We start from the raw sequence: 9,965 nt of genomic DNA, 5'->3' as shown, positions 1-9,965 counted from the left end.
GCTACAGCAAGTAAATCACTGTTCGCTGCTGTTCGAGCTTACGCTATCGTCGCAAAATCACTGCTTTTGCTTGGGTGTTCACTTTATTCCAATACAGCTATAGTGGAACCAGCCGTATTTACAGTTTTTGCCGTCGCATGCAAGCATTCTTCCTTGCTCTGGTCCTTGACAATAGCAAAATGTACCTGCTCTAGCTGAAGAATTCACGCTCTTCTTTTTTGTGAAATATCCTGTAAACAGCTCAGGCAAGATCGCCTTAATAAAAATTGTAAGCTGTTGCATTGATGTTGCCGAAAAAAATATTGTCCCGCTGTATTCTCTCGACACGCGTCGATAGTGTGGTCCATACCACGAAATCACAGTACGGAAGATCGCACACTGCCAACTGTGTTTGAATTTGGTAATAACAGGTGTGGCTGTGCTTCAGGTGCAGCTTCCCACTTACTACTTCGAGGCAGAAGTCAGCATTGTTAACAGCTACTTGCTCTACTGTGGTATAAGCTGCTGAATGCGGACACTTATCTTCGACGAGTCCCCTCCCACAACATGTGCATGTTACCGAACTGTCGGGACTGGCTGCTAGGTATGGGTACTTAGTGCTCAAGAAAACCCCCGTCTTGTGCTGGAAATTAGTGTGGTGTTTTTTTTCATCTCAGCTGCATATTCTGCAATTGCATCTGCTTCATGATCAATACCCCACCGTGTGGCTGCTGTTGAAAACTCCTGCAGTTCGGGATAGCATATCCTTTTCAGCAAGGTCGCTGAGGGCTGTTATAGTGGTACCACATACGCTCTTCATCACGGAAGCTGTGATCCGTCCAGCACAATATTTAAACCACGCTGGACATTTCTATTGCTGCCTTGTCACCTCTTCTACGTGACGCACCATTTCTTCGGTGATGGCCATTTGAGGGAGCATGTTTTTGGCACGAGAGAGGAGTTCTGGCAGGTTCTCGGACTGTGCTTCGTGACATGACAGCTGTCGGAGGTTGGGAGGCTCACTGCTTTTGGGTGGCACAAATCTGTCACTGTACTCTGGCAGGATCATAAATATTGATGGTGGGACTCCTCCATCATCGATGTTCGAATAAAATGTTCTAAGCTCTTCCACTGTTGGAGGTGGCAAAGCTGATGGCTGTGTACCGACTTGTTGCTGTTTGTCAAATGGTCTCTCAGGAATGGCATCCATGAATCTTTTCTTTTTTTCGATGATGCGAAGTAAATGTCTATGAGACTCTTGTACTCTGTGCCAGAGCGATGTGCGGGGAGCCAAACATTTGTCTTTTGTGTACATCTCTTGGACTCTCTGATGCGCACCGCTGTCTCCATTGCGAAAAGTGTTGCACCAATATGGGAACAGGCTTCACCTGGACCAGCCATGTAGGCACAGTGTGCTGTGCATATGCTTCCGTCGCTGTCAACCAGTATCCAAGATTTCAGTGGAGCTTCTCGCAAGCGCTGGGAGTGGCCCGCCTGTAGTAGAATGGATTCATTTACGCTTAGGAATGACTAAATGCGAGCATTTATTTGCTGTGCTTCTCAAAATGTGCGCACTGAGCCCGTGTATATATTTGCCTTCAGTTTTAGCCGATTATTGGAACAGCGAGAATGTCCATTTTAAGCTCCGTCTGGCACCTTGCTGCCCACTATGCCCTAGTAACTCTGGTTTTAATAGCGCAAAAAATAGTGAACTGCTATAGCAGTGGGCTCTACGTTTTACGCCTGCATTTAACCAGAGTCTCGCAAGGCCGTATTTAGGTAAGCGAACAAGCGAAATAAAGAATTTTGCGTCGTAAACAATGCCCAGCAGCGTCAAGCACTTGGGGCAGTCAGAAGCGCACGGTGCCGCAATAAACAGCTAAGGAACTAGTTCACACAAGTGGGTACCCTGTTAACAGTGTTATTCCAGCGGTATGGATTTATAAGTATATTTTTAAAATAATTGCAGCCTTACCTCGCTCAACACGATGACGCGCTTGGACGGTAGCCGCATTGCCGTCACGCCGCGCACCCGGCCACTTGTGAAGTAGTTGTGAGCCTCGAGAGACTTGCACGCTTCCATTTCAGTAAGCGATACGTGGTTCGTCGACAGCACCAAATAATTTACAATGTCAGCATGCGTCGTAACCGGCAGCAAGCCGACGTCCGTCGTCGTGTCGGTCCCGGCGCATAACGAATACGGATCAATGCCGTCACACATGATTACTTTTGCTTCGTAGCGAGCACGCGTCGGACCCACCAGCTCGGCAAAATATGAAGGGCGGAATTCCTTCCGACTGCCTGTCGCTGTCATTTAGTACGCGATAGTTCGCAAATTGCAAAATCAACGCTGAAAGACCGCAGAAACATTCGCACGCATCGGTTACAGTACTTCAACATGGCGGACGAGTGCTAGCAGACGACGGTGTGACGTCTCGTGAAAACTATGTATTCTTGTTTTCATTATGTTGTCTGCTTACATGGTGCCTCCTCTAGTGATATCAACTAGTCCCTCTCCATGACTAAGGAGTCAAAGCACTTGAAGCCATATTCCACCAAGCATGCCGTCAACGTGGTTATAATGAACAAAAATATTGTTTCAGTCGAACATTTCTTTCACAGAAGCGAGAGCGCCACTGGAAATCAGGTTGAAGAGCGGAACGGTAGCGCCGCTCACCGCCGTTTCACCTCACTGCACGGTTCCTGCGAATAACATTAGATGGCGCAACGACCACAGGGCTCAGCATCTGTTTTGAGAGAGTAAAAAATGAAACTCTCCTTCGGTTTTTCCTCTTCCGTCAAAATTCTCCTCCTGATTAAAGGTCATTTGAAAATTATAGTACTCTCTACTCCTGAAGTTAACCAACTCACCTCTTTCTGATCGCTCTTCTTTTCGTCATCAGCTTGCGTGAGAGTGCATGTAGTACGTCTCGGGCTATAAAAATATGCCTTGAACGGCTAGGTTTTCATTTGTTGCGGAATGGTAATAGCAAAGAGATGTTAATGCTTAAGACTAGACGGAAATTGAGTGCTGGGCAATGTCGTACTTATGGTGGCCAAGTAAGTATAAGAATGAGTACGGGGACTTGTCTAAATGGCGTCCTTCTATCTTGAAACCACGTTGCAATTTCTCATTTTAGCCTTCTTGATGCTAATTTGTCATTCCTAATTCGTCTTATTTCAATGACTAACCTAATTTTATCTCTGATTTCCACGCTATGATTGGTTTCAAATTGTTCGACATGAATCCTTTTGGATGTCCTAAATAATTAGCCATTGTGGACGTCGTTATCCATGTATAGTTAATGTATTTAATATAATAAGTTGTATAAACAAATAATGAGTATGGCATCAACACAGGTGTTAATACGTTGTCTGAAAAGCTTGAGCAAAAAATACGAGGTAAAGAACATTATTACAACACACTGCTACCAGACTTTATGACATCGTCTCTCGAGAAATTCTGGAGGGTTGTGACCCCAAGTGCTTCTACCTCTGAGCTAGACAGAGAGAATAAACTTTATACGGAACAGCACTCTAGCGAAGCGAGCGTAAGTATCTCTGACATGTTCTTCACAGATAGTAAATATGTGCGGAAGAAAAACACTTTGTCCGCTACCTTTATTAACCACTTCAGAAGTGTATTTACAAGGGACAACAGCTGCATAGGGCACTCTTATGCCAATCTAATTTCCCTTCCTGATTTTGTTATTTCTGAACAAGGGCTGGATTAACGTAAAACTATTACACTCTGTTCCTAATGCAAATCCGCCATCAGCCCTCCGTATGGGTAAACATTACTCGGGCCCAGCCATAATTGGCGGAGTCCAAACCATTTTAACCTGTCACGGAAAGCTGAGTGCGTACTTGTTATGAAAACAGATTGGAATAGTTATACGTTGGTTGGGCCAAGGCGTCCTACATTAATTCTTAATGCTTGATATTAAGAAGTCACCAGGACGGGTGATATTCCGGACGCTTTCGTAAATGCTATGCGGAATTATTTGCAAAAAAACTTTGCATCCTAATCACAAGGTCAGTCAGCGAACGAGCATTGCCGGACGACTGCGGAACAGTCATTACAATTCTTTTTAAAACCGCGTAAACATTTCTATGCCTACGCAACGAGGAGCAAGATGAATCGCTGTGAAGAAATTGATGTGTCAGAAAACAGAATGAATTCGAAACAAAAAATAGTGGTGGTGAGTTCAGAATCTATGACCCCACGCTCAAAAGCCGAGTGTCTTGTCCACTGGGCAAAACACCTTTTTTTTTTCTTTATTGCCACATGGAACAGCACAAGCACCGAATAAAAACACTTGGGGAGCCAGTCTCTAAGAACTGGCCTTAACGTGCGAACCAGTTAATATTCGTACATGTCTAACAATGCTTCAACCCTAAGGAGCCATTCAGGTTCTGGGATTTTAAAGTAGTAAGCAGCTATAATTCTGCTGATGCTTTCCTTGAAATATAGCCGTATCGGCTTCGTGTTTATGTGAGCGTTCTGAACTGCCATCCTCGATCCCCAAATGCTATAGAGGATCAAGATCATAATGAGATCGAATGGAATACCAAGCTCATTTTCAACTGGCAAAAATAATTTGCCCGAAGCGTCCACAGGTAGGTCTTTCTTGAGGGCACGTTGTAAGACAGGCGAGAGGAAGAATGCTTCCCATAAATCCAGAAATACATGCTCGATCGTTTCTGGCTTCCGACAAATGAAACAGTGAATTCCCTAAGGTACAAAATTCCCTTTTCATCTAGATATGTCTTTACATCTAACCTATTTCGCCTTGTGCGCTACGGAGGATTGAGTTTGTCGCACCTATACATACGACAGCTAGTGAACAGATTCATGTTTTTTCGAGATGTATCCAACCCCTTTCTCCAGACTGTTTGTCAAATAAACTGGCAAGAGCATTGCCTAATTTACTAGTTGCGTCGGAACGTATGCCGGGAGGCCTCAGCAGATACCTAAAAGAGGTCTACCTGTCGTGTAGTCTCCTGCAAGCTCGTTTCTCTTTGGACTGTGTCGCGCAAGAAGCTGTATAACGATCTATGTTATATGGTCTTACCCGTTCCTCTGTATAGATCACACTTTTGTGCCGGACCATGGGGAAATGCACTGAGCAATACACCCACGCATGCAGAACGTTAATATATCTCAACCTAATCAATTTGCTGTACATGCAGTAGAAAACAAATGTCCAACCATAATAGTATCTATTAAGGCTTTCTTGAAAATGTTCGATGATGGTGGAATAAAAGCCATCTTCAGGACAACGTGTATACTATAGGCCCAACTTGGAGCATTGTAGACATTAGGAAAATGTCGCAGTTTCCCCCGAAAGGAGAAGCACCGATTGCGATAGCAAATTAGTAGAGAGCTATACAAAGAAGTATAGTACTTTTACCGCCCATATAAACTTGTAAACATTTGCTTACGAACTAAATCAGCAAGCATGGTGTCACACGCGCGCTAGCAAACATGCACACTTCTCACTCGATGACCGTCAGCACTCGCGGTCAAAATGCTGAAATAAGGAAGTGTGGCAGCAGCAGCGAGTGAATTTACCTTCGTGCTGCCCCTCGCTTCAAGGCAAACAAAGCGTCCAGATAGCAGCGCACACGAAACTTTGAGCCCTCCGCTCACCTAGACTGTATACTTATCGCAGTTCGCTTTCAAGCGAAGACGCGCGCGGCAGCAGCTAGTTTGTGCCTCCTCCCCCCAAACGCGGCGCCTCGCACGCTACCGAAGATCGCTTTCAAGTTAAAGCACCCGGCCGCGCCATACGCAGCAGCCAACGGAGTAGAAATTGCCCTTCCTCCCTGTCCTCCCCCGGTACCTTCCGCGCGACGGAAGACGGCGCTCTTCGTCCCCGTTTTGCTCCCTTGCGCGCACGAGATTGAGGCGACATCGTCGGCTCCACTTCACTAGCTTTCACTCGCACATACATCATACGGCCTGCAGCAACGACGTTATTGCTCTTGGACTTTATACAGAACCTCACGGCGACGGCAGAAATGCGCCAAATGCGCCTGAAGGGATCACGTAATTGCTATCGAAATAAAAGTTGCTATTGCTTGGTTACAAGGCGGTCATATTTCGACTGCCGTCGTTCAAAGTCAAGACAATCCCACACGCACGATGGAATTATGCGTGGTCATTCTACTTCTTCTGCTGCTCGTTCTTTTCATTTTTGTTGCCGCAGAGCTCTCGCTTCTTCGTAGATGCCCCAACAAAACTCGGCTTCACATTCACTGGACACCGAGGCAGGAGGGAATGAGTGAGCGGTCACGCTCTCGCAGGGAGCATATTTAACCATCCCCCATTCTCCTTGCTCCGCTTCCGTTGCAATCCGATCAGCAGAAGATGTGGACGCTGTCAATGCTCACCTGCAGCTCCGACAGAATAGAAAGCTTGCTCTACGAGCGCTTTGGGCTGAAGCCAGTAATGTCCTCCCTCCTCGGCTTCCACGGCTGGACGCGTAACACTCCGACGTCTGCAACCATGACATGACACTACGCCGAAATGCAACCATTACTCAGCATGTATACCAGTTGTGTTGACAGGTGGAAGGCGATTGACGCGGACACGACATTGAACTTCCGCAGATTTGCCGCAGCATCATATATGCCTTATTCAGCGAAGCCTAAAGTAGTTAGTCTCGATTACTTTCAAAGAATTAATGAGAGAGAAGTAATATGGGAAAAACTGGGGAGGTTAATATAGCTGAAACCGGTTGGCTACCCTGTGTTGGAGATGTGGGAAAGGACACTAAAAAGCGACTAGAAACAGCAAAAACAAAAAATTCACTGACGTGTACGATACTCCCTAATGCGAAATTAGAGCGCAGCAATATACGTGTTTTCATATCGCGATATATTGGGTGGTGCGGACAATCTATCTCGAGCTGCATGTTGGAAATAGAGCGAAATGTGCCACGACTGCATCGCTAATCTGGAGATCGCGAGAGCCAGCACGTCGGAGACCCGTGGACGCGATTCACATCAGACACCGCCGCCGGACCTCCCAGCCGACGCGTGCTACTCTGGTGCCATCACTAGCCATCGTCGCCGTAATACGCTTGTGTTCTTGTTCTTTCACCATGCCCTCCTCCTACGCTTTCCTTCTCTCATCTTTGATCCGAAGTTGCGCTTCGCGTTCGCTTTCACATTTCCCTGGGCGCGTTCGCGCGGTTACGCCAAGGCCGACGCTCGCTGGAGGAACGGGCCCCTAAAGGCCCAACGACTGGCTTGCATCGATACGCTGCGGCACGCGCCGACAAGCGAACACGTCGCTTCGCGTCGCTTGGAGGAAAAGGGCACGCTACCGCGGGACCCAACATCTCTGACGCACTCGCTTCACGGCTGCGGCGCACTGTTGCTGCACTATTTTGTCTCCAACCACCGAAGTCCGGCCTAAAACAGCCTGCTGTAAACTGAACTAGGAACAATAAGTTAGTGATCTGCATGCTCTATTGGATATAAAAAAAAACACGTTTGATTAATGAATGTCCGCCTGTAGCAACGGTTTACTTTTACCTTTGAAGTAACAATAATGCGCAAAATATCGACATCAGGGCTCGTGTCATCATCTGTCTACAAGATAGCTTTGCAAAGACCTTGAATACAGATATCAATTTATCCTGTGTTGAGTTCAGTAAGGTCAGTATTAGGTTTGCACGTTGCACCCACATCTACAGAGGCATACTCTAGTAGTGGAAGGCACACAACAGAATGCAATTTCAGAAACAGAACGGGGGAGTGGAAATCATGCAGTATACGACATACAATTCCTATAGCGTGAAGGGCACGTTGTGCATATTTAACGTGTGAAGAGAAGGTCAGCATTTTACCGGAATACACACCAAGATCGTTCATTTCATTGACCCATTCCGCATTCCGAAGGGTGTATGAAAATTGTACATTGCGTGTATTCCGCATATAACTTATTACCGTAGTTTTGGAAGCATTTAGGAGTGCCTTATTGTTTCTGCACTAGTCTGAGAGTGAAAAAATGTCTTTTTCAAGGTCAGTGCAGTGGTGAACACTGTTGACAGTCTTAAATACCTTGAAATCGTCGGCATACAAACCCATGCTGTTCTGTTAATTAAATGTTCTTAGCGCTAAGAGAAATAAGGAAATGCAATCCCGATTTAAACACTTTTGGTGCAGTGCAGAGGATAGAGGCCGGCAGTTAGTAACATGGCGTGTAGCACCCAATTTGTGTACAGGCAATATCCATGTTACCTTGCTAGGGCTATAAAACATACTACATTTTAGAGAACTATTCAGGATGCTTGTGAAAACAGGGAACAAGTATGCTTGCAATCGTCTTAAAACTTTTGGAGGCCACTTTATCCAGTTGACAGGAAAACTGCATTCGCGACATTTTTTCATCTTCAGATTCAGAGGAAGCCTTGTCCAGATGCACAAAACATTGGGCATTTTCGTTTGTTTAGTGAGTTTTGTCAAGTATACTGAATGTGGACTCCATGCGAGAACTCACCAGGATAACATGAAATATGAGAACATAAAATATTTTATGTTTTCAAAAGCCTCGAAAGCACTTATCAAGCCACTTGAAAATTATGCGTGGTGCATGACATTGTGAAAAACAATGGAAGAAGTGAAGCCGCTACATACAGCATATTGACACTGAATAAGAACACTCAATCGTCGCCTTCCCAGTCATTTTGCTAAAACATTGTCCACGTTATTAAACATTGCAGCATACTTCAAATAATAAGTATACCAAGATGTCTGCTACACATTTTTAAGGGAAGCTGAAAGGTTTTCCAGAAAAAATGAGTGAACATCTGTACATATTGGTTTTCAACCCTCCGAATTCGAATATCGTATCGAAATTGAGCGAAAGAAAGCGCAAATATATTTTATTTCGACAAAAAGTGCAGCAGCGGACACGCCCAGCTCGCGCGTCTCGTTTCCGCCTGTGATTGGTCGGGCGCCTCGTGACGTCAACACTAGTGTTCGTCCGAACCGATCGCTGCCGCTACACATGAAGCGCGGTGCCAGGTAGTTTGGTGCTGTTTTTCTGAGACGGTAATGGAAAATTTAGAGAGTCTGCGTTTTTCTGAGGAGTTCGGCGTTACTCCCTACATGTACGAGCCGATTGCGAAGAGCCGGCCTCTCGAAGAAGCAAACGATGCTGGTGCGAGCAGTGCTTTCGACGCGAACGAAAGCGAAGTCTTGGGATCTCCTCATGTTGGAAATGCTCTTTGGTGAGTATGTTTTTTGCAAAGCGATCTAGTGATCTCGCCGATCTTTCGCCGATCTAGTGAGCTCGTTTCCGGTAAAACAACTGTAGTGTTGTGTTCCTGCATGCGGCCTCGTGGAACGTAAGCGGGGATGCGATCGTCGGCATTTGTGCGCTGTCCAAAGCTGTCGGCAATCTACAAAGACGGTTTAAACGCGTGAAAAGCTTCCTGGTTCATGCAGTACGTGCAGTACCTTCATCTGTGCGCCATCCGCACACTACTCGTACACCACTCGTACAAGCGCCGTTTAATTCAGGCGTAACGCCTAACTGTTACCAAAAACTGGTACACCAGCTCAAACTCCATTTATCTGAAATAAGCATTGTAGCAATCACTAGCTTACATGTATTAAACTGCACTGAACAATGGTTCGCGACAGCTGGCCTTGACAGCGGTGACGAGCTCCTTGTGTACGCGAACACTGACGGCACTGCACCGGCCCTTAGACGAGCCGACTTGACTGGCAAACCCAACGCACGCATTATTGATAAATTTTGGTGATAATCGTCGTCACGGAAGTGGTTGGAGCACAGCACTGTTGTTCTTGAGGGCTTGAAATTCTTTCGCTTCTCAGCAGCCTCCCACTTCGTTAAAAGCTTCTTGTCTTGTGGGAAGTAATGGAAGACAACATCGTCGTGGCCGCTGGTGTTCGTGCAACCGTAGGGAGCACAGAACGCCGGCATGATCGGCCCACCACTTCAGTTG

At 46.1% G+C, this 9,965-nt stretch overlaps 1 protein-coding gene across 1 annotated transcript; it reads right to left on the bottom strand.

Moving 5' to 3' along the window:
- Positions 1-749: 749 nt before the first annotated feature.
- Positions 750-2,293, bottom strand: LOC139054194 (uncharacterized). Its single transcript, XM_070530899.1, has 2 exons — positions 1,955-2,293; positions 750-1,473 (listed from the first exon to the last, which is right to left on the bottom strand). Exons 1-2 carry the CDS (start codon positions 2,291-2,293, stop codon positions 1,045-1,047), a joined length of 768 nt encoding a protein of 255 aa, XP_070387000.1. The 3' UTR covers positions 750-1,044.
- Between the last annotated feature and the right edge of the window lie 7,672 nt (positions 2,294-9,965).

Source organism: Dermacentor albipictus, chromosome 1 (assembly GCF_038994185.2).
Source record: "Dermacentor albipictus isolate Rhodes 1998 colony chromosome 1, USDA_Dalb.pri_finalv2, whole genome shotgun sequence".
NCBI classification, from domain to species: Eukaryota; Metazoa; Arthropoda; class Arachnida; order Ixodida; family Ixodidae; genus Dermacentor; species Dermacentor albipictus.
Note: the sequence above shows the minus strand (reverse complement) of the source record. Positions and strands in the feature narration are given on the sequence as shown.

Excerpts from the sequence above, each read along its gene's own strand:
- LOC139054194 (XM_070530899.1), bottom strand. The coding sequence starts at position 2,293 with ATGACAGCGACAGGCAGTCGGAAGGAATTCCGCCCTTCATATTTTGCC. Across the intron at positions 1,474-1,954 it reads GCGTCATCGTGTTGAGCGAG|GCGGGCCACTCCCAGCGCTT; the intron begins GTAAGGCTGCAA and ends ATTCTACTACAG.